The 26240-nt window shown below is 46.2% G+C and overlaps 1 protein-coding gene across 1 annotated transcript in view; it reads left to right on the top strand.

Annotated features, from left to right (window-relative positions):
• The window catches only part of LOC144696333 (diacylglycerol kinase iota-like), an 864725-nt gene that overhangs the window by 13668 nt on the left and 824817 nt on the right, over positions 1-26240 (top strand). Inside the window, 6 exon segments of the mRNA XM_078567549.1 lie at positions 7712-7786; positions 9460-9462; positions 9601-9696; positions 10595-10677; positions 19540-19600; positions 23900-24013. Coding sequence (XP_078423675.1) covers positions 7712-7786; positions 9460-9462; positions 9601-9696; positions 10595-10677; positions 19540-19600; positions 23900-24013 — 432 coding nt within the window.

Genomic DNA, 26240 nt, shown 5'->3' on the forward strand with positions numbered 1-26240 from the left:
ACCAATGATGAGACTACACAAGAATGTTTGCACCATCCAAAACTCTCACCTCTGTGCACTGCACTCTTACCTTCGCCTGACACCCCAGCCTCTCCACGACCGGCTGACTGAAGTGCATGGCGCCTCTCCAGCTCCAAGGTGTCCTGCTCAAATCTGGTTAGCATTAAGAGGTTTGGGGCTCCTCCATGACCTCGCAATGTTGTTATGGGTCATCTTCTCCTGAAAGGAGAGAGGAGCGTGGATTATTTCACTCTCTACCTGCAGCGCCATTGCAGCCTGGCCAACCCCACCTGAGGAACACCTTGCAGGGCACATCCAAGTTGTGGCCCTCGAGCCACAGGGCACTCAGCCTAAGCAGCCAGGACTCACCCCCTTGGCCAGCTCTGGCATCATTGCCAGTTGGCACTCAGACTCTAACACACCTGAGCTCCACGGGGGATGGCCAGACCTTAGCACTTCACCACACTGATCCATGCCAACACGGTACTCACCTTTCCTGAGCGCAGCAGGCCATTAAACCTTTTGTGGCACTGCACCAACGTGCGCCGCACAACATCATGGATGCTGACCTGGGCTGCCACCTCCTCCCAAGCTCTTTTTGTCAGGTGCGGTGGCCTCCTCCTTCCATCTCTGGGGATGAGAGTGTCCCTCCTGGCAGCCTCCTCCTCCAAGAGCACCGCAAGGCACTTGTCTGAAAGCTGGAGGCCGAGTGCCCACCCGACCTTCCCTCACGCCTGGCATCTCCAGCTGCATTTGAGTTCATGGCTTCGGCCTGGAGAACGCAGAAAATATGTTCCTCCTTGGCAGCCTTCAAGGAGCTGCCTGTACCGCTTTTAAACTCCCTGCCAAGTCACCATTGGACCCATTGGCTGACAGGCCCCAGCCAGGCCCTTCCTGGCCATTGGGAAGTCGCTGTTCACATTCAGTGGGCCTTAATTAGCCCGCCAGTGTGAAATCGCGGTCGGGGGCCGATTGCAGGTGGCAGGTCGCTTCCCAATCGGTCACACATCCGCCGATCGCCAAGGGTAAAATTCTGGCCAGTGTGTTTTGAAACTGAGAAAGAATTCATTCGGGATATAATAATGAATAAAATAAAAGAATTAATTAACTATCTTGTTAATCTCATGTCAATTACATTTTAAGGTTAAGAGAAACAGGCGAGGAATATTAATTGTCTTTGAGCATATATAAATAGAGGGCACCTGGTGTGGAAGGAGAACCTCCTTCTAGGCCTGCTCCTGGGCCTGGCCATCAATAGGTCCAGGCAACGGGCGGTCGAAGGGGGTGACCCAGCCCGACTGTCTGCCCCTCTACCGTGGCTATGTTTGTGGCTGGGTGCCCTAGAGATGGAGCACACAGTGTCCACCATTACACTAGAAGCCTTCCGTGATAGGTGGGCACAGCGGGGGCTGGGGTGCACCATCACCACCAGAAATGATATTTTGATTTGATTTTGTAAGTTTCCTTTCACATTTTTGTTTTAGTAACAGAGCATAAAGAGTGGATAGCTGGGACAGCCTGGGAATGGGGAGGAGAGCTGTGAAATTGAACAAGTCAATAAACTCTCTCAGTAAAGAAATGCTCTGTGTCTTGGTTTTGGCTTCATCAGCCGGTTTGGATCCTGTTAATAATCTGATTGTAATGGAACATCTCGTGAATAGTGACCATAATTTGATTGAATTTTACATTCGGTTTGAAAGGGAGAAGAGAGAGTTGGAATGATAAAAGGTGGAGGAAGGGTCCTTCAGTGTGGTAGTGAGGGGAGAATTTTAAATGTATTAATGATGAACATGTTTATGTTCATCACCTAGATGCACAGAAGAATGTCTTTGCCCATATTTCTCCTACCTCCTGGGCAACTCTAACCTCCTGAGCTCTTGAAGAACAAGTCCTGACCCCTGACGAGATTCAGTTTGGCTTCTAAATAGCTTATTTCAACTACATAATATTGATAAAGAAGAAGAGAAAATCCATCCCAGGAATTTCCCATTTCCTTATGAACCTTTTCTAATTAATGCGCAGCTTGGTTATGCTGACAAGAACACAAGAAATAGGAGCAGGACTGGACCACACAGCCTATCAAGCCTGCTCCACCGATCAGTACAATCATGGCTGATCTTGGGCTTCAACTCCACTTTCCCATCCGCTCCCCATATGCCTTAATTCCTTGAGAGACCAAAAATCCATCTGTCCCAGCCTTAAATCTATTCAAAGATGGAGAATCCACAACCCTCTGGGGTAGAGAATCCCAAAGGTTCACAAACCTTTGAGTGAAGTAATTTCTCCTCACCTCAGTCCTAAACGATCGGCTCCTTATCCTGAGACTGTGCCCCCGTGATTTAGATTCCCCGACCAATGGAAACAATCTCTTAGCACCTATCCTGTCAAACCCTTTAAGAATTCTGTAATTTTCAATGAGATTGCCTCTCATTCTTCTAAACTCCAGAGAATATAAGCCCAATTTACTCAGCCTCTCATCATAGGAAAAACCCGTCATCCCATGGACCAATTTATTGAACCTTTGCTGCACCACCTCCGATGCAAGTATATCCTTTCTTAAATGTGGAGACCAAAACTGGACACAGTGTTCCAGATGTGAAATACTCATGTGACCTCCCAGGTTAACAGGAAAAAAAATCAGTGCTGTTCATGCAAGGTTAGCAATCTTTGTATCGCATCACATGGGTTGGTATGCTTATACCCTAATGTATAAACATCAGTCACTTTCACCTTAAACCATTTCATCTCAAGGATTAACCAAAGTGGTTGCAGCAAACACCTCTCATAGTGTTTGACTGCAAGAAGTTCCACAATAGATTATTACTCACCCATCTCTGATTTGAGAAATTTTGGTAAACTCTCACTGGTATGAGAATTTCTCATTTTTACAGAATGATTTTTTGAATGTATAGCAAGCAAACCACACATCTGGAATCATCTGACACAACTGGGCCTGTGCACATATTTCGTCAATCTTAATAATCCCACCTAATTCTCAAAAAAAAGCTGCTGAATAAACATCATACTTGACCCAGTCTTCACTTCACTCAACAACGTAGACCTCCTATTTTACAATTAAGTAGTGTTTTTTTAACCCATGCTCAATTTTTTTTACCAGATTTTATCACAGATTCATTTTTATGATTTTTAAAAATTTTATTTCTTTTATCACAGCCTCACCTGTGCCCACTGTCACCAAACTCAATTGGTGAGCATTTCCGAAACTGGGCAATTGTGTAGCATCTGCAGTGCTTTGTATGAGGTGGCTTTGGGCTGCTATCTTTTTAATGATGATGCCCCTTGCAGAACCAGCAATTCAATGTTATTTATGTTCAGACCAGGCTAGTCTTGTGTTTACTGGTGTTTTCTGTTTTAGGTACATCGGGCTAAATTTTCAGGGGGTGGACACATAGGTGGGAGGAGTTGAAAATGCCAGAAATGTCCAGTGTGCCACTTTCCCGACACCATTCCTGGTGCTGGGATATTTCACCAGGACAAGAGGAGAATGGCCCAGGAGATCCCATCCAGTTCATTAAAGACACCAGTTAAGATGGTTAGAGCTCATTGAGAGCTCGTTAAGGGGCATGTTCTGATTTAGACGGGGATACACAAGCTACATGTGGGGCAAAGCACGTGAATGAAGTTGGATACACAGCAGATAGCCAATCAGGCCGTCCCAGGGAATTAGATGGGCCTCACTAAAGAGTGAACAGCACAGAAGGAGGCTTGGCCATTGGCAAATAAGTAGCATCGGTTCTATGCATGTGTTATGGCACAGCCGATGGTAAATGCTGAACTGCTCAAATCCCAAAGGGAAACTTGAAACAACTGCCACAACTGTTTTTCAATTTGTATAAATTTCGAGATGCGTGGCTTGAATTCAGTAGTAATAAGACTACCAAGTCTTATAGGTTTCTTACAAAACTAAATTAAACTTTTATTAATAGAAGAAGTTATTTTAAGTACACACATAGATCTACAAATTACTTCTATAACTTCTAAATCCCCTAGTTAATCTAACTCCCAGTTACACTTCAGTTAAGGCAATAGTAAGACACATAGATTTTAAAAGACCCAGGCAAAGAAACACAATACCTTGAACAATCCAATTCAAGATGAGTTTTCTTAACTTCAGTTCCTTGTAGACAGCAGCTTGAGGCCTAGATGCTGGAGGCTTTTCCATGCTAGCTTTAGATCATAGAATGGCCCCCCTTCCACGTCACATTCTCTTCTTTATCCATATTTTCCCCTTTGAATGCAAATTCCCATTGTTTCACTATGCCTTTGGACTTTACCTTTCTAATAATTAAAATCTCTAATTTTAATCCACCAATTTTACCACTAATCTTTGGGAAAATAAACACACTGTTTCTTAATTTCTCCTGGCTAGGTGTAATATTTCACTCCGTCTCTTTTGAAATCAATGAGTCTGGTTTATTTAAAAATGCGAATGTTCCATTTAAACCTACGTTTACCGACTTAACATTTCAACCCTAGCTTTTCTCCTATTACATCAAAGCCTTCAGACTAGCTGCCCTTAATTCAATTAAGCCATTCACACACACAGACAGACACAGACACACACACACATAAACTATTACTCTACTTTACAATAAGTTCCAATAACATTGTGAAAATTATTCCGACTCCCTGACAGCATGTTGCAGTGAGAGTGGTCAAAATGTGCTTGGGCAGTGCGGAGGTCCTCACCTATCTGGTATTGTGGGCTCATAAGTTGAGGGGGTGTGGTGGGGAAAGCTGTCAAACATAGTTGGGGGAACTATCCAAGCCTCTGGCTCTTCTGAGACACGTTTCCAACAGCAGGTAATACAATGAAACGGCAGCTATGGTAATGATTGCCACGGTGTCTTTAAAACAGGCCTGCACGCGCACAGTCCTGCCCATGTTTCCCACAATGGGGCACCCACATAAAAATTGGGGCAGGTAACTGCCCCCAGATGTGGAGTCAGTACCTGGGACTGATCCTGACTTTCAATGCCTACCCCCAGCAGAAGAATCCTGCCTATTGTGTTCCTTCAATTCAGTTTTTTGTGTTTAGTTTGAAGTTTATTGGGACAGGCTAATATGGTTTCATATTGAATCATTTTGCCTTTTTTGTGTGCATCTGCTCTAGAGTACCCTTGTGCTCCTTTAGTTGATTTTTTAGAAGACTCCAGCTGATGATTCCAGACATACGATGTGTGCATTAGCATTCTGTCCAATTATTCTCGGGGTGCAGATGGCCCTGGCACGGTTGCATTTATTGCACATCCTTACTTGCCCCCACAAGGTGGCGCTGAGCCTTCTCGAACTGCTGCAGTCTATGTGGAGTTGGCACTCCCACAATGGGATATGGTAGGGATTTCCAGGATTTTGACCAAGTAACAATTTAAAGCCACAACATCTGTTCAAGTCAGGATGGTGCATGACTTGGATGGGAACTCAATGATGTGCCCACAACATTTTTGCTCTTCTCGTTCTCAACAATAGAGGTTGCAGCAGAGGAAGGCACTGTCAAAGTAACCTTGTTGAGTTGCTACAGTGCACCCTGTAGTTAGTACATAACCAGCGGTGATGGAGTACATGGATCAATCAAGCTGCTCTATCTTGGTTGCTACTAAACAGCTTGAATGTTGTTGTTGTCACACCCATTTAAACAAGTCGTGAATATTCATTAAGTGCCTCAAACTTGAGCCTTGTAGGTGGATGGTGTGACACTTTGGCCAGGATTTCCCGGTCGGCGAGCAGGGGGCGGGCCCCACTCGCCAACACGTAAAATGAGCGGGATGATGTCGGGCAGAATTCCCGATGTCACCCTGCCTCATTTCAATTTTCAGGTCGGCGGGGGCTCAGCAGAATCAGCTGTGTGCCCGCCAACCTCTCAATGGCCAATTGAAGCCATTGACAAAGTAGTCAAAGTAATTAATGGACTTGCCCATCCAACCTTAAGCTTGCCCAGCTGTAGGTTGGCATGAATTTCTTCCTTCTTTAATGCAGCTAAGCACTGTAGGCGTGGCAGCAAATAGCCCCACTTCTGACCTAATGACAGAGGGAGTGTCATTAATGAATCAGCAGAAGATGATTGGCCACCGACTACTTCCTGAGGAACTCATGCAGCAGTATCTTAGAGCTGAAATGATTGGCTTCTAAAATCAAGGCCATCTTCCTTTGTGTCAGGTGTGACTCCAGCACTGAAGGGTTTTTCCTTCAATCACCATTTCCTCTGTTTTGCTAGGGTTCCTTGGCGCCATACATGGTTGAATGGTCCTTTGCTGACATAGGCAGTTGTTCTTTTCTCTCCTCTGACATTCAACTCTTAAATCATGCTTGTGATGTGATCTGGAGCCAAGTCATTCTAGTGGTCCTGAACCTCAGGCTTAGTGAGCAGATGTCAGTTAGTCTTGCTTGATGGCAGTATTGATGGCTCCTTTCATCACTTTGCTGTTGATCGGGTGGAGGCTGATTGGGACATAACTGGCTGGCCTGGAATTGTCCTAATTTTTGTGAGTGGAGCATACCCGCTAATCCTTTGAATTGTTGGATAGCTGCCAATGTCGTAGTTGTACTGGAACAGCCTGGCTGGAGTGTTATCTTGCATTGATGCACATATTCTGAGCATTTCAACTGGAATGTTGCATGACTCCATAGCCTCTGCTACCTTCCAGTGCACTCAACCACTTGAGTAATTCAAACTGGCTGGACATTGGCAACTACCCTGATGGGAACCTCGAGTGAGGGGCAAATAGCACCATCCACTTTTGACTGAATACTGACTAAGAGTTCACCCTTGTTCCTTGCATTGATATGTTAGGATCCACTATGGTTGAGGGTGAGGATGTTCATGGAACCTCTTCCTCCTCTGATTAATTGCCGTGTTACCTACCAATATTCTTTATTGTATGTGATAGGGCTAGGGAGCATTGCCCACATTTGTATACACGTTCTGCAGCCTTTGAAATGTTTTTGAGTATCATATACATGCCATTGTCTGTTATATAAATATTCTAATTGTACAGAACACAAAGGTGGTTCGGTGATTAAGCATATTGCTTTGCATTGTACTGACCTCTACAGAAGGGCTCAGGTTTGATCACTGATCTTTGCTGGGCGAAGCTAAGGCAGGGCAGGATCAAGGATAGGTCCTCATAGTTCTGGCCTAGGAAGGAAGAGATAAAATCACCCATGTTTCCACTATTGGTCAATGTCCAATGACCAGTTTATGGACATAGGTTAAGGACAGAATGTGGTCAGGAGACTTGCTTCCACAGTCATACAGTCTGCTGACAGCCACAGTCTATGCTGACAGGTGATGAATAGCCACTTGGCCAAGTTAATTATTAAACACTGTTAATTCATGTGGAGCTATGTGCCATGAACAGAAGAAAGCACAATGAACCATAATTACGCGTAGGTACTTTGCTGACTGAAGTGAGAATTTCTGACAAATCAGAACAGAAGCTAGATTGTCTTTTTCAACAGGACTCACTGGTGTTAAAATATTCGGATTGGGTCTGAGATGTGGTTTCTCTGGACCCGCTGCAATGCCACCAGATGAAACATATACTGGGGGCATACCTTTGGGTTTCTGATTACAGGAAATTGACTTTTACATCAGTGTCATGTTTTATTCGGAGGGTGGTGACAGCTCTGTCAGAAACCAGCATTAAACACCTGTGGTGACATCCTGTTTCTGATCATTGCCTCTGCACAGAACTCCTTCAAGTCTTCAAGTAGAAGGAAAAAGAGGACATCATTGAAGAGAAAAACCAGCAGGAAAGGAGCAGACGTGAGTCAGGCCAAGGACCTGGTTTATACTTAAATGTAAAGAGAAGAGCCACCCTGAGGGGCCCCTTTCAGAGCCAAATCAGTTTTACCACAACTTTACCTTCCCATTATGTATTTTAGACTTTATGTGGCAGATACATCTACATAACCCCACGGAGTTATTGAGCCACATAGTGTGAGGGAGCTAGATTAAAACCAGGAACAGATATAATCATGAAAACAAGGGGTACTGAGTCCAGTGAGGGATATGACCATTAACCCAAGGGAACAGTGCCCAGTAAGCAACACAACTATTAACCCAGTGGATACTGTGCCCATTAAGAGATACAACTATTAACCCAACGGGTACTGTGCCCATTAAGAGATACAGCTATTAACACCAGGGTTAATGTGCTCTAAGAGACTCAACCCAATCGTTATCAAACCTAACAGTGCAAGGCATCTGAACTGATATCAGTAAGAAATTCAGCCATTAACCCCTAGAGTTCCTTGGGAATTTTAGGAAGTCGCTTGTCTCAACCAACCATGATGTAGACATTTAGGGGTGTCATTCCAATTGGTCTACTTTTAGATGGCTTTGTCGTGTCATTTCCAGGCAGTGCCACATCATATTCTGAAAATTTTGTAACTGCTGGCTGTACCTGCCTGAAATTCCCTCAGAGATACCCATGCTCTCCTGTCGTAACTTTGATGGATTAACATCGGCATTAACCCCCCAATGTCTATAAATGGAGGCCTCTCTCAAAGTTGTGCCAGAAACTCCAAAGAAATTCACTCCCCAAGTTGGACCTGAACTGGTTACTTTAAAGGGGAGTACAAGTCTAGGATCACTTTGATCTATTCCCTTTATCCATTCTAAAAATGTGTGTGTGTATTGATAAATAGTTGACACAACACACAAAATAATCTAATTCTTTATCTTAGCAGAATCCTACCATGTTGGGTTTCCAGGTTTCAGATTCGGTAAGTGCAGTGTTTCACTTGCACCCAGCATGTCTAGTCACCTCCTTAACCAGACACTTATCACAGTGACTGGGTCAGCTCCAGGTCCACAGGGCTATTTAACAGCAGTCACGCCCAAAGAGAAGGAACCAGACAATGACAGGAAATTTGAAGTGCACCAAACGACTATTAGGCACTTTCAGGGTTACTGAGATTGTTTTGCATCCCATCTAAGCACCTCCTCACCCTTGTGCCCAACCACCCCCTGCACCCCCCACCCCACCACTAGTTGGCTCAATTTCTGTTTTAACTCCACTGGTGCAAAGGAATTACTGCTGTGTAACACCTCTGCTGGAATTTATAAACCAAGGTTTTGGCTGCCCAAATAACATCGGGTTAGCCATTGAGTGCATGTTGGGTAAGAACAGCACTGGGCTTGGCTGTGATATCCTCCTTGGTCGAAGAACCTGCCAACACACTGTCAAGACTCATGCATGAATAATGAGGTACCAGAGGGTGCCTAACGCCCTGACTGCAAAACGAGTCAGTGGCGTCAGGAAACGGAGGGAGAATCTTTGCAGGGGGGTGGGGGTGGGGGTGGGGAGGCCGTGGCAGGGAGTGGGAGAGGCAAACGATTTGGTGGAATGGGGCTGCGCATTTCTTTTTGATATTGAGAGGGACGAGGGTGAAATCTATTCAGGGTTTCACGTTAATAGTTGACAGTGTGCCGAGCAGGTTGGCCTCCCATAGCTCTCAGTGGCACGTGTACACAAAATTTCACTTGGGCAAGGAAGGTACTGGGCCGTATACAGTACCACCTTGCTCCCCCCAAAAGAGACTGACTGGATTAATGTCTTGAGTCTTGTTTTACAGGAAAGCAAATGGAAGCCATTTATAATCAAACCCATCTCGTCACCCTTGATGAAACCACTCCTGGTGTTTGTAAATCCAAAGAGTGGCGGAAACCAGGTAAGTGGAGGGGTGGGGGTTGGGGGGTGGGATGGAGGCTTAAAGCAGGGGTGGGAGAGGCTTACTGAAATTTAACTATCCAACAGCTCACCAGTCAACCCAATATCCAACACCAATTCATCACTTTTAGATTGATTGTTATTTGAATAGGCTGTTCTACCATTCTGTCTGTGGATTCACTGTTGGCTGTAAAGGAACTGCAGCTGGCAGAACATGTGGGCAAGAGATTGAACTTGCCCTCCTAATTCCCTGCCTAATGTTAGTTGGCTTCTTGGGAGCAAGCACCCACGTGCTACTGGGATGCTCTCCTTATGGACTGGGCAGAGCTTAAGAGCAGCCACTTCATTGGGCGGTACAGGCCAAGTCTGGAGCAAATTTCGAGATTTGAATTTCGGCTTGCCCTTTGCTGGTTGGCCCAACATCCAACCTGAAGTCAATCCCTCCTGGGTTGTGTGTGTGTGCGCGCGTGCACAAAAATCATCAATACCCACTTTATTTGAGTAAGGTTATGAAGTATTGGTGCAATTGTATGATGGCTGGAAAGACACAGAGGGTGCAATAATCTTGCATGTCCTGTGCCCAGTTCTAACCCTACCAGTGAGAGACACACCATAGGGACACAAAACTAAGCCCTTCTTTGTGGTCCTATTTCAGATCTTTCTTCCATGGTCTGGTGCACAGGAGATGCAACTGATAGGGACATCGACAGGGCTGTCAGGGTGCTCAGAGTGTAACTAGCACATCTGTGAACTGAATGTTACACCTGCCTTATCTCGTTTGGGTAGGCTTTGAGTCAAAGAGAAATGATGACCACCCATCATGGGTCTGATCCCACCATGTCCCTCGCTCCTTGTCATTTTACTTTTTCACTCTGTGGCTTTTTAAATTTCTGTGGCAGGGAAACAAGGTCCTCCAGATGTTCATGTGGTGGCTGAACCCACGGCAAGTCTTTGACCTCTCCCGGGGAGGACCAAGAGAAGCGTAAGTCAAGACAATCATCACCCATCACCTATGTATTTTCTGTATATGACGGAATGAATATACCATCCCCTGAATATACTTCACATCTAAATATACCACCTACCCACATATGCCTCTGTCACAACTGTTGGTTTTTGTATCAGATATTCTGTCAAATAGAACTTCTCTGGTCATTGCCTTGAGTAGACTTATATACCCAATGAATGGGAATGCATCTTTTACCGTCCAATGTTAGTTAAACAATTGCCTGACCTCTAGATCATATCATACAGCCCTTGATAGCGATATGGCCCACTGTAAGATTGCCCAAGCCACCAACTGCATTCTCCTTTTTTGACAGAAGAGAATTGGATGAATATTCTATTCAGCTGAGATAAGACTTCCAAGCCAATAAAGGGTTTAATTTACATAAAATGGATCAATGAACAGAGTATAGTTTTCACAATGAGAACAGACAATGGCTATGGTAGTCTAATTCTTCAGCTACTGGACTAGCAATCCAGAAGTTGTTAATTGCATATTAATTGGTTGTTAATTGTATTCCATTAGCAGGCATTAGCTGGGGAACTCAACTCTGCTCATATATGGAGGAACAGGTTAAAAGTGTGATTGTTGGTTGGAGGTGCACAATGTACAATGTGTCTCTCTATAAATTAAAGCTTATAAATAGATAAAGAACAGGCTCCAACTTTCACTGCCTGGCTATCTGAGTTTTAACAAAGGTTATGGGTGCAAAATTCAGATCCGCAGTATTCATTTTTTGGGTGATATGAGTGCCTAGAGGTGCAAAATGGCATCTATGGTGCCTATGTACACTTCTGGAGCGAGTTGTGCCAGGCATCATATTGGCGAGGTCATTAGTGAGGGTGATGTGAGCATCCACTGGATGTAAGCAGAGTAGGCAGATCGCTATGTAAACCAGCTGATTTGGCACCAGTGCTGCCATTTTGGAGTCCAATCCTTCAGCTAATGCCCTCCCTTAATGTCAGACAGATAAATACGCAGTGAGCAGCAGGAAAGGCAGTGCTGCAACCTCACCTACTACCAACACCATTTAAAGAGTTTATCACAAAGCACTTTCAGGCTAATTACTGATGAGTTTTGATTGGCTGTTGCAACAATTGTACACATGTTTGGTGCTTTCTAGAGCTTTCGAGAGGTGATAAAGTCTGCACGGAGTGGAATGTGACAGGTCTAGAAGGAGTTTGTCCTGACTTCAAACTTCTGGACACACATGAATGAACCACACAGCTCAAGAAATCACACACCTTAAGGAACCACACAACTGAACACACTCCACACCTGAACACACCCCTGACCTGAACACACTCTACATGTGAACTCACCACACACCTGAACTCACCACACACCTGAGCCCACTCCACACCTGAGCCCACTCCACACCTGAACACACCCCACGCCTGAACACGCTTCGCACCTGAAAACACTCCACAGCTGGAAACACCTCACACCTGAACACACCGAACACCTGAACACACCTCACACCAGAACACACCCAACACCTGAACACACTCAACACCTGAACATACCTCACACCTGAACACAACCAACACCTGAAAACACACAACACCTGAACACACTCCACACCTCACCACACTTGAACACACCTAAACACACCCCACGTCTGATCACACCCCACACCTGAACACACTCCGCACCTGATCACACTCCACACCTGGACACACTTCACACTTGAACAAATTCCACACTGAATACACTCCACACCTGAACACAGCTCACACCTGAACACACTCCACACCTGGACACACTCCACAGATGAACACACTCCACAGATGAACACACCTCACACGTCAACACGCTGAACCCCTTAACTCACCACACACCTGAACGCACTCCACACCTGGACACACCTCACACCTGAACACTCTGCACTTGAACACCCTACACATCTTAGCAAACTTCACACCTGAACACACCCACACCTGAACACACCCCATAGCTGAGCACGCCTGACGCCTGAACTAACTCCACACCTGAACACACTCCACACCTGAACACTCTCCATGCCTGAACACACTCCATGCCTGAACACTCCCCACACCTGAACACACTCCACACCTGAACACACTCCACACCTGAACACACCCCACACCTGAACACACCCCACACCTGAACACTCCCCACGCCTGAACACTCCCCACACCTGAACACACCCCACACCTGAACACTCCCCACACCTGAACACACTCACCCCACACCTGAACACACTCACTCCACACCTGAACACACTCCACACCTGAACACACTCCACACCTGAACACTCTCCATGCCTGAACACACTCCACATCTGAACACACTCCACAGCTGGACACACATCAGACCTGATCCACTCCACACGTTAGCACACCTCGCACCTGAACACACCACACACCTCAATCTACTCCACACCTGAACCCACTCCACACCTTAGCACACCTCACACCTGAACACACCTCACACCTGAACACACTCTGCACCTGAACACCCTGCATATCTTAGCAAACCTCACACCTGAACACACCTCACATCTGAATACACCTCACACCTGATCACACTCCTACCTGGGCACACTTCACACTGGAACCAGCTCCCCACTGAACACACTCCACACCTGAACACAGCTCACACCTGAACACACCTCACACCTGATAACACTCCACACCTGGACACACTTCACACTTGAAGAAACCCCACAGTGAATACACTCCACACCTGAACACACCTAACAGCTGAACACACTCCACACCTGAACACACCCCATACCAGAACACAATCCACACCTGAACACACTCCACACCACAGCAAACCTCACACCTGAACACAGCCTACACCTGAATGCACCTCACACCTGAACACACCTCACACCTGAACACACCTCACACCTGAACACATTCCACACCTCAATACACCTCACACCTGAACAATTCCATATCTAAGCACACCTCACACCTGAACACTCCCCACACCTGAACACACTCCACACCATAGCAAACCTCACACCTGAACACAGCCTACGCCTGAATGCACCTCACACCTGAACACACCTCACACCTGAACACACCCCACACTGAACACATTTCACACCTCAATACACCTCACACCTGAACCATTCCATATCTTAGTACACCCCACACCTGAATGCACGGCACATCTCAACACACTGAACACCTGACTGCACCTCAAACCTGATCGCACTCCATACCTGAATACACCTCACAGCTGAACACACCTTACACCTGAGCATCCTCCACACCGTAGCAAACCTCACACCTGAACACACTCCACACCTTAACACACTCCACACCTGAACACACCTTAAACCTGAGCACCCTATGCACCTGAGCACCTTCCGCACCTGAGCACCCTCCGCACCTGAACACCCCCCAAGGCTGGACATGCCTCACATGTCAACACACTGAACCCCTTAACTCACAACACACCTGAACGCACTCCACACCTGGACACACCTCACACCTGAACACTCTGCACTTGAACACCTTACACATTTCAGAAAACCTCACACCTGAACACGCTACACACCTGAACACACCCCACACCTGAATACACTCACTTCACACCTGAACACACCCCACACCTGAATACACTCACTTCACACCTGAACACACCTCACAGCTGAGCACACCCCACAGCTGAACACACTCCACACCTGGACACACCTCACTCCTGAACACACTCTGCACCTGAACACCCTCCACATCTTATCAAACCTCACACCTGAACACACCTCAAACCTGATCACAGCTCACACCTGAACACTCCCCACAACAGTACATGCCTCACACCTGAACACACTCACCTCACACCTGAACACACCTAACACCTGAACACAGCTCACACCTGAACACTCCCCACAGCAGAACATGCCTCACACCTGAACACACTCACCTCACACCTGAACACACCTCACACCTGAACACTCCCCACAGCAGAACATGCCTCACACCTGAACACACTCACCTCACACCTGAATACACCTCACACCTGAACACTCCCCACAGCAGAACATGCCTCACACCTGAAGACACTCACTTCACACCTGAACACACCTCACACCTGAACACTCCCCACAGCTGAACACACCTCACACCTAAACTCACTCCACACCTGAACACACTCACTCCACACCTGAACTCACCACACACCTGATCGCACTCCATATCTGAACACAGCTCACAGCTGAACACACTCTGCACCTGAACACCCTCCACACCTGAGGCAAACCTCACACCTGAACACACACCACATCTGAACACACTCCACACCTGAATGCACTCCACACCTGAATACACTCCACACCTGAATACACTCCACACCTGAACACACTCCACACCTGAACACACTCCACATCTGAACACACTCCACACCTGAACACACTCCACACCTGAACACACTCCACACCGGAACATACTCCACACTTGAACAAACCCCACACCTGAACACACTCCACACCTGAACACACCCCACACCTGAACACACTCCACACCGGAACATACTCCACACTTGAACAAACCCCACACTGAACACACTCCACACCTGAACACACTCCACACCTGAACACACTCCACACCTGAACACACTCCACACCTGAATACACTCCACACCTGAACACACTCCACACCTGAACACACTCCACACCTGAATACACTCCACACCTGAACACACTCCACACCTGAACACACTCCACACCGGAACATACTCCACACTTGAACAAACCCCACACTGAGCACACTTCACACCTGAACACAACTCATACCTGAACAACTCCGCATCTTAGCACACCTCACACTGAACACTCTACACACCGAAACTCACTCCACACCTGAACACACTCCACACCTGAACACACTCCATACCCTAGCAAACGTCATACCTGAACACATTTCACACCTGAACACACCTCACACCTGAACACACTCTGCACCTGAACACGCTCCACATCTTAGCAAACCTCACACCTGAACACACCTCACAGCTGAATACACTTCACAGCTTAACACACTCCACACCTCAACACTCCCCACACCTGAACACACCTCACACTGGAACACACTTACTCCACACCTGAACATACTCACTCCACACCTGAACACACTCACTCCACACCTGAACACACTCACTCCACACCTGAACAGACATCACACTGAAACAAACCCCACACTGAACACGCTCCACACCTGAACACACCTCACACCCGAACCACTCCACACCTTAGCACTCCCCGCACCTGAACTTACTTCACACCTGAACATACTCCATCCGTGAACCCATTCCACACCTGAACAATCCCCACACCTGAATACTGCCCACAGCTGAACACTGCCCACACCTGGACATACTCCACACCTGAACGTATTCCCTGTCTGAACATACTCCACACCTGAAAACTGCCCACACCTGAACACTGCCCACACCTAAACACTGCCCACACCTAAACACTGCTCACACCTGAACACACTCCACACCGAAACACATTCCACACCTGGTCACACTTCACGCTTGAAGAAACCCCACATTGAATACACCTCACACCTGAACACACCGTACACCTGAACACACTCCACACTTGGACATACTTTACGCTTGAAGGGGTTTGGATGGTGCAGAATTTGTAAGGTGCATCCAGGAGGGCTTCCTGAGACAATATGTAGATAGTTCAACTAGGGAAAGGGCAATACTGGACCTGGTATTAGGGAATGAACCCGGCCAGGTGGTCGAAGTTTCAGTAGGGGAGCATTTCGGGAAAGTGACCATAATTCAGTAAGTTTCAAGGTACTGGTGGATAAGGATAACAGGAGTCCTCGGGTTAAGGTGCTTAATTGGGGGAAGGCTAATTATAACAATATTAGGCAGGAACTGAGGAATCTAGACTGGAGGCGGATGTTTGAGGGCAAATCAACAACTGACATGTGGGGGGATTTCAAACGTCAGTTGATAAGAATTCAGGACCGGCATGTTCCTGCTAGGATGAAGGATAAGCATGGCAAGTTTCAGGAACCTTGGATAATGGAGGATATTGTGAGATTAGTCAAAAAGAAAAGGGAAGCATTCGTAAGGGCTAGAAGGCTGGGAACAGATGAAGCCCGTGGAGAATATAAAGAAAGTAGGAAGAAACTTAAGCAAGGAGTCAGGAGGGCTAAAAGGGGTCATGAAAAGTCACTGGCAACCAGGATTAAGGAAAATCCCAAGGCCTTTTATACATATGTAAAAAGCAGGAGGGTAGCCAGGGAAAGGGTAGGCCCACTCAGGGACAGAGGTGGGAATCTGTGTGTGGAGCCAGAAGAAATGGGAGAGATACTAAATGAGTACTTCTCATCAGTATTCACCAAAGAGAAGGACTTAGTGGTCAATTTGTCTAGAGAAGTGTGTAGATAGTCTGGATCATGTTGAGATCAAAAAAGAGGAGGTGTTAGGTGTCTTGAAGAATATTAAGGTGGATAAGTCCCCAGGGCCAGATGGGATCTACCCCAGAGTACTGAGGGATGCAAGGGAGGAGATTGATGGGGCCTTGACAGAAATCTTTGTATCCTCACTGGCTACGGGTGAGGTCCCAGAGGACTGGAGAATGGCCAATGTTGTTCCATTGTTTAAGAAGGGTAGCAGGGATAATCCAGGAAATTACAGGCCAGTGAGCCTTACATCAGTGGTAGGGAAATTATTGGAGAAGATTCTTTGTGACAGGATTTACCACCATTTGGAAGCAAATGGGCGTATTAGTGAGAGGCAGCATGGTTTTGTGAAAGGGAGGTCGTGTCTCATTAACTTGATCGAGTTTTTTGAGGAAGTGACAAAGATGATCGACGATGAAAGGACAGTGGATGTTATCTACATGGATTTCAGTAAGGCCTTTGACAAGGTCCCTCATGGCAGACTGGTACAGAAGGTAAATTCCCACAGGATCAGAGGTGAGCTGGCAAGATGGATACAGAATTGGCTTGGTCATAGAAGACAGAGGGTAGTAGTGGAAGGGTGCTTTTCTGAATGGAGAGCTGTGACTAGTGGTGTTCCGCAGGGATCAGTGCTGGGACCTTTGCTGTTTGTAGTATACATAAATGATTTGGAGGAAAATGTAACTGAGCTAATTAGTAAGTTTGCAGACGACACTAAGGTTGGAGGAGTTGATAGTGAAGAGGATTGTCAAAGGATACAACGGGATATAGATCGGTTGGAGACTTGGGCAGAGAAATGGCAGATGGAGTTTAATCCGGACAAATGTGAGGTAATGCATTTTGGAAGGTCTAATACAGGTAGGAATTATACAGTAAATGGCAGAACCCTTAAGTGCATCGACGGGCAGAGGGATCTGGGTGTACAGGTCCACAGGTCACTGAAAGTGGCAATGCAGATGGATAAGGTAGTCAGGGAGGTATATGGCATGCTTGCCTTCATCGGCAGGGGTATTGAGTATAAAAGCTGGGAAGTCATGCTGCAGCTGTATAGAACCTTGGTTAGGCCACACTTGGAATATTGCGTGCAATTCTGGTCGCCACATTACCAGAAGGATATGGAGGCATTGGAGAGGGTGCAGAGGAGGTTTACCAGGATGCTTGGTCTGGAGGTTATTAGCTATGAGGAGAGGTTGGAGCAACTCGGATTGTTCTCACTAGAGCGACGGAGATTGAGGGGTGACTTGACAGAAGTTTACAAAATTATGAGTGGCATGGATAGAGTAGATAGTCAGAAGCTTTTTCCCAGGGTGGAAGAGTCAATTACTAGGGGACATAGATTTAAGGTGAGAGGAGAAAACTTTAGAGGAGATGTGCGGGGCAAGTTTTTTACGCAGAGGGTAGTGAGTGTCTGGAATTCGCTGCCAGAGGAGGTAGTGGAAGCAGGTTCGATAGTAGTGTTTAAGAGGCAGCTTGACAAATATGTGAATAGGATGGGAATAGAGGGTTATGGACCCCGGAAGTCAAAATGTTTTAGTTTGACAGGCAATAGGATCGGCGCAGGCTTGGAGGGACAAAGGGCCTGTTCCTGTGCTGAACTTTTCTTTGTTCTTTGTTCTAAACCCCACACTGAATACACCTCACACCTGAACACACCTTACACCTGAACATACTCCGTACCTGGACACACTCCACACCTGAACACACCTTACACTTGAACAGTCTCCACACCTGAACACACTCCACAATGGAACCCACCTCATACCTGAACGCACCCCACACCTAAACGCACCCCACACCTGAACGCACCCCACATCTGAACGCCCTCACCTGAACACACCCCACACCTGAACAAACCCAACACCTGACACACTCCACACCTGAACACACTCCACACTTGAACACACCTCATACCTGAGCATAGTCAACTCCGTAACTCACCACACACCTGAACACATTCTACACCTGAACATATTCCAGACCTGAACACTCCTCACACCTGAATGCACCTCACACCTGCAGGTACCTTACACCTGGATTCACCTCACACCTGAATGCACCCCACACTTCAACACACCTCACACCTGAACACCCTCCACACCCACACCTGAAACAGCTCACACCTGAACATACTTCACACCTGAACACCCCCCACACCCCACCTGAAAACAGCTCACACCTGAACATACTCCACACCTGAACACACTCCTTACCTGAATATCTATTTAGAGGAATAGTGTCACATCTCATTGTCCTCTATATTAACGCTCTGTAACAATGTTACTTTACAATGAATCTAGAGACAGGGTTTGAGTTGAAGGACACACACTGACATGTAGTTTGCAATTTTGAGGTGCATTACAATTTCCATTGACCCTGATTTTGAGGCTTGTGTATTGCATTGAACCAAAGTAAATATTTCTTATTTCCTACACAGCTTGGAACTGTATCGAAAGGTTGCAAACCTCCGCATTCTGGCCTGTGGTGGAGATGGAACGGTTTGTAATTTTAACAAATGAAACCTTTAATCAATGGGCCCAAAATAACCTGCATGTACTTTTGATCTAACTTGTGCTTGGTCAGATGGTGCTCCAGTCTAAGATATGGTGGGAAGGCTGGCAGGGGAGGGCTGGAATGTTAATCTGCATTTTTGTCCTCTGATTTTCTCCCTGGGTCTCTCCTGAAGGCTGATTCAGTTTAACTGAATGAGTCACATGGATCAGAAGGTCATTTCCGGAGCGTGTGATGAGTTTGCTAGTTTATGAGTGCTGGAATTTGCCTCAGTACCCCCTCGATTATAGGACAAGGGTGGAATGGGCCAGGTCTCCTGCTCCCGATCACAGTCTCCTGCCCTGTCCCGTGAGCCCCATTGGGAGCTTATGAAAAGAAAGGACCAGGCTTTTGTGTGTTGTCCTCTGTAGACGAATAGCATAGGAATAGCTCATGATCAACCCAGCCATGAATAAGTGTCCTATGGGCAAAACACATAAGCTGGCTGATGCCCCCATATCTGCAGGAACTCCAGAAAACTATCTCCAAGAAAGGAGGGGAAAACACAGAAAAGAAAATGGAATTAAAATGATCCCACTGAGCAGCATTGTCCAAGCCATCGACCTCAGTGTGAAAGTATCCGTGACGATCTCTGACCTGTTCAGCAGAGCCACCCAGAATAAGAGGAAAAGTGCCCAAAAACTAAGACCTCACTATGACAGACCTGGGATATATAGGGTCCTCATCACATCTGTCAGCTTAACCTGCCTTTTTTGAAACTTCACCGATTTCAAACTGACACTAGGATTAACTTCGATCCCCACCCTGTGCTACAGATAGGTCCCATATTTGTGTGATGGGCACAGAAGGAGGCAATTCAGCTCCTCCAGCCTGATTCAACATTCAATTAGATAATTACTCAATTAGATCTCAAATTCATTTCCTCACCTTTTCTCCATAATCTCCTATAGTGAATAAAAATTTATCAATTTCAGCCTTGACAACTTCAATTGACCTCACATCAATAGACTCTTGTGGGGGAGAGCTCCAGATTACAGTTTATCCTGTACACAAGAAAGATGTTTCCTGGGTTTGTTCCTCGATGGGCTCAACAGAAGAGCAGGGAGGTTATGTTGGAGCTGTATAAAACGCTAGTTAGGTCACAGCTGGAGTACTGTGTGCAGTTCTGGTGGCCACACTATAGGAAGGATGTGACTGTATTGGAGAGGGTGCAGAGGAGATTCACCAGGATGTTGCCTGGGCTGGAGCGTTTCAGCTATGAAGAGAGATTGGATAGGCTAGGGTTGTTTTCCTTAGAGTAGAGAAGTCTGAGGGGAGACCTGATAGAGGTGTATAAAATTATGAGGGGCATAGATAGGGGAGATAGGAAGAAACTTTTCCCCTTTGTGGAGGTGTCAATAACCAGGGGGTGTAGATTTAAGGTAAGGGGCAGGAAGTTTAGATGGGATTTGAGGAAACTTTCTTCACCCAGAGGGTGGTTGGAATCTGGAACACATTGCCTGAGGGGGCGGTAGAGGCAGGAACCCTCACAACATTTAAGAGGTATTCAGATGAGCAGTTGAAATGCCATAGCATACAGGGCTACGAGCCAAGTGCTGGAAAATGGGATTAGAGTAGACAGGTGCTTGATGGCCGGCACGGACATGATGGGCCGAAGGTCCTGTTTCTGTGCTGTATAACTCTATTACTCTATGACTATGATTCTAATTTTGATATGACATCCCTTTGTTCTTGATTCCCGCACCATATGAAATAGATTCTGTATCTACCATAGAAAATACTTTGATCATTTTAAACACCTTGATTAGATCACTCCTCACTCTTTTATGTTTAAGGAAATATAGTCTTTGTGACCTATCCTCAATTTAATCTTTCTAATCCCTGGTGTCACTTCCAGAGTCAGCATCAAGTTTATCACAGGCTGGATACAGAATAAAGCTTCCTTTACTCTGCCCAGCGATGTTCTTAATGCCAGCCTCAAAGATTGGCGTTTTCTGCATTTTGACTTGCCCACAGATCTCACCCTGCACAAGCTGCAGTGGAAGGTCTCACAGGATGAGGGAAGGTCTCACGGGATGAACCACCCCCTTTGAGATGTTTGCTGGTGACATGCTGCCAGAGACAACCACAAGAATCTTGCTGTTCTAATGTGGTGTGTATGGGTCAGCCCCCACCCGAGCCTCAATGCATTATCCCTAGCACAGCAGCGTGACATGCAATCTCAGGCTCCCTAAAGGCATGTTACAGCACCATTAATATCACTTCGCTCAATATTTTCTTCAGTGATCTTTCAATATCTCAAAGCATTTTACAGCTAATGCAATAGTCTTGAAGTGTATCCACTGTTGAAATTTAGGAACCGCAGCAGCCAATTTTTGCACAAATCTGGCTGGTCATTATCATTACACATGGAGTGACTACACTTCAAAAAACATTTCAATGGTTGTAAAGTGATTCTGGGATGACCTGAGATTTTGAAAGGCACTAGAGAAATAAAAGCCTTTGAGTTTTTCAAGAGGAAGTTTGTGTTCATCCCAGTGCGTTACCCCTGCTGTGGTGTTTTGTTTGTTTAATGCAAGTGCTCACCTAGCTGACGCCTAAGGTAAGATAGTGATTGTAACTCATTTCCCGGCTGCTGACTCCATCCTTCTCTCTGGCAACTGTCTTAGGCTAAACCAGACTAGTTGGCAACCTTATTTGACCCCAAGATGAGCTTCTGACCACATATTCGAACCATCATTAAGACTGCCTCTTTCCACCTCTCTAACATCGCCCCTGTCTCAGCTCATCTACAGATAGCGTCATCCATGTCTTTGTTACCTCCAAACTTGACTATTCCACACACTCCTGACTGGCCTCTCACATTATATCCTGCTGCCTGTGTCTTACCTTGCACCAAATCTTGTTCCCCTATCACTCCTGTGTTCGCTGACCTGCATTGGCTCACAGTCCAGCAAGGCTTTGACTTTAAAATTCCTCGTCTTGTTTTCAAATCCCTCCATGACCTTGTCCCTCCCTATCTCTGTAATCGGCTCCAGCCCCACAACCCTCCCAGATATCTGCGCTCTTCTAATTCCAGCCTCTCAAAACATGCCCAGTCAGGGTCTTGTGGTGCACTGGATATGGCCCCTGCCTCTTAGCCAAAAGCCAAACAGGTTGATTGTCAACCTACAGATCCTTCCAACACACACCGTGTGCATGCGGTAAGAGTGGGAGAAATTTCTGGTCAGTCATGTGATGGAAACAAGGTTGGAGACTCTGCCTTCGCTGTCCATAACTCCAGACTACAACATGCTGTAAAAGTGCATGTCACCACAGCAACTCGGACTCCCTGAGTGAACTGTGACACACCAATCATCCCTGATTTTAATTGTTTCACGCATTGGTGGCCGTGTCTTCAGGGCCTGGGTCCTAAACTCTGGAATTCCCTCTCAAAACCTCTCTCACTCTCTACCTCTCTTTCTCCCTTTAAGCTACTCCTTAAAGCCTACCACTGACCAAACTTTTGGCATCTGCCCGAATATCCTCCTATGTGGTATAGTCCCAGTTATAGCTTTATAACACTGCTGTGAAGCACCTTGGATTATTTGATTCTGTTAAAGGTGCTAAATGAATTGAAGTTGTTGTTGTTTATTTTGCACGGTGCCTATGGATAAGATGACCTGACCTTCACAGGTGGAGAAGGTGCTGATTTTACTGTGTGGGAGCAAGTAGGCTCACATTAAAAACTCCCCCACCCACCCAGTGATAGAAATCTCTAAGGGAGCTGAGTTCATTAGCCTCCCCTCCCAGTAAGGACATTGAGTAGTTCGCTCCAGCACTGTGTCAAGGATGCTCCTTCAAAGAACCACAAAATACGTTTTTTTTTCCCACACCTGCCATTTTGTGCCCCTCTGAGTGAACATAGGAGCAAGAGTAGGCCATTCAGCCTGTTGAGCCTGCTCCACCGAATTCAATTCAGTACAAATTAATGCCAAATTAGGCTCAATTTTATAATGCAGGCCCACATCCACTGAGAACTGGGCTGGGACTAATGGAGGTGCACACACACTGGAAAATGTTTCCTGTTTTTAATATTTAAATCTTTCCGTACCGATTATCCCTGATGCTGAAGGAATGAAATGTAAAATCTGAGCATGGCTTTAGGTAGAAGCTATAATGATGTCAGTCCATTCTCCACACTCCAACAACTTTTCTGACATGATGAGAATGAAGATGGCAGCCATTGAGACTGAATGTTTTCTTTCATCCAGCTGTTCAGTAATGTTTCTTTCCTCTTTGTCCAGGTGGGCTGGATTCTTTCCTTGTTGGATGAACTGCAGCTCAGTCCCCAGCCTCCAGTCGCAGTGCTTCCGCTGGGGACCGGGAATGACTTGGCCCGTACTCTCAACTGGGGAGGGGTAGGTACATCACACAGCAGCTCCCACAGGTACAGCCGCAAGGGTGGGCTCGGAGCGCCGCCTAAAAGACGAAGGGTGAAAATGTGTCGTGCAGCCTGTCAGAGGGAAGCAGGTGACGAGGCTCGGTGATCGACAGTGATGACATGGACCAGGAAACTCCTTGCGATGTAGCTCCCACCAGTTGTTATAATCTGAGATTGCCTGCAAGAATGATGGAAGCAGATTTAGCAATAACCTCCAAAAGGAAATTGTATAAGTACTTGAAGGGGCAAAATCTGCAAAGTTAGAGGACAAAACCAGAGGAGGGGGTCTAATTGTATAACTTTTTTACAATTTACAATGTACAGGACATTGGTGAGGCCACACTTGGAGTACTGTGCAGTTTGGATTTCCTTAACTAAAGAAGGACATAATTGCCCTAGAGGGAGTACAATGAAGGCTCACATGGTTCCTGGGATGAGGAAAGATTAAGTCTTTATTCTTTCATGGGATGTGGGCATCACTGGCCAGGCCAGCATTTGCTGTCCATCCCTGATTGCCCTCGACGCACCTGATTCCCAGAACCAGATCCAGCAATGCCGCCCCCATTACTTTTGTGTCCTTTTTTTGTTACCCACTCCAACTATTCTCACTCTCTTTGCCCATTTATTTACTTTTTCAGTTCTTTGCTGCACCTTCTGGATTGATTCTCGGCTGTATTAATGAAGCTGACATTTATCTGTTTCCATTCAATCCCAGTTTCCTTAGGTAGTGAACTCTGGCTTTGGATGCCATTCTTTCCCTCCCCTCATAGGAATGTGTCTACCCTGTGCTGAAACCAACTCTTCGTTGAAGATCTCCCATTGCTCAATTGTGTTGTTTTATCAGTATGTGCCAATGCTAATATGTGGTTCGGTGCCTTGGATATGCAGCACGCAGTATGCTGCAGCTGAGTTAATAACAGTTCACTGTGTGCTGTTGTGCTCTAAGATGGCAGGTCTACCTTACTGCCGTAATTATCATTCCAGCTACTTGGTTTACAGAATCACAGAGTTGTTATGGTGCATCGTGTCTACACCAGCTCTCTGAATGAGCAACTTACCGAGTGTCAATTCTCCGCCTTCTCCCTGTAACCCTGCACATTCTTCCTTTTCAGATAACAGTCTCATTCCCTTCAGAATTCTTCAATTGAACCTGCCCCCACCACACTCTCAGGCATTCCAGACCCCGACCACTCACTGTAGTGTAAAAAAGTTTCTCCTCCTATCAATTTTACTTGTTTTGACAATTACTTTAAATCTGTGCCCTCTCGTTCTCAATCCTTTCATGAGTGGGGACAGTTTCCCCCTATCTACTCTGACCAGACCCCTCATGATTTTGAATATACAGCTTTCATTTTTACTCGGCTGTGTTCGGAAATGAGCAACAAGTAAAAATGTATAAAAGCTTAAAAGATGGAGGAGGAATGAAAAAAAGCCCGTCAACAGGTCAAAGTTCATGCCTCTGATGCCCTAATTCTACCACTCTGTCAGGCAGATTGTTCAACCTATTTATCACTCTTTGTTTGAAGGCCATCCTTTTACATGGTTAATCTAAGTGTCACTGCTTTATACTCTGACCTCATTATCCTGTAATTTGGGTGGCACTTTGGTTTGATAGCAGTACAGATTGTGGGTGACTCTCCGTCTAAGAGCAGATGTACAGTCAACAGTTTGTTTCCCCAGGGCAGCAGTACAAATGCAGACGATGTCATTGTGCCAACAGCACTCCAGGGTTTGCACTTAGATTGTACATTACAGACTTTATTGTACATTACAGTCTTTATCTGAGAGGAATTCTCCAGAGTATTTTTTCCCTTATTGGCTCTGGGAATATCTCTGTTTTTTTCTCACCTCTCCCAAGAAATTTCATAGAAGGGATGTAGGGAGAGAGGCAGTGTCTGGTTGTGATGATTAACCTAGCCTTTGGAGTTCAAGTATTATTGTGGTAAATCTATGCTGCACTCCCTCCAAGGCTAATATATCCTTCCTCGGGCGTGGTGCCGAGAACCACCATAGATAGTGGTGTATAAGTCGACCTTTGAAGCTTTGGAAAATCCCTCCAAAAACAGGAAAGCTGAGAGAAAAGTGAACCACCAGCGTTCATGAAGGTGGTCGCCATCTCTGTCGCTCACCATGCACGGTCTGCACTGTGCGGGCGTGTCTTATGTTCCCGCGCATCTTTGCAACATGGCTTGTATCGCCTGCTC

This window comes from Cetorhinus maximus, chromosome 22 (genome assembly GCF_964194155.1).
Source record: "Cetorhinus maximus chromosome 22, sCetMax3.hap1.1, whole genome shotgun sequence".
Lineage (NCBI taxonomy): Eukaryota > Metazoa > Chordata > Chondrichthyes > Lamniformes > Cetorhinidae > Cetorhinus > Cetorhinus maximus.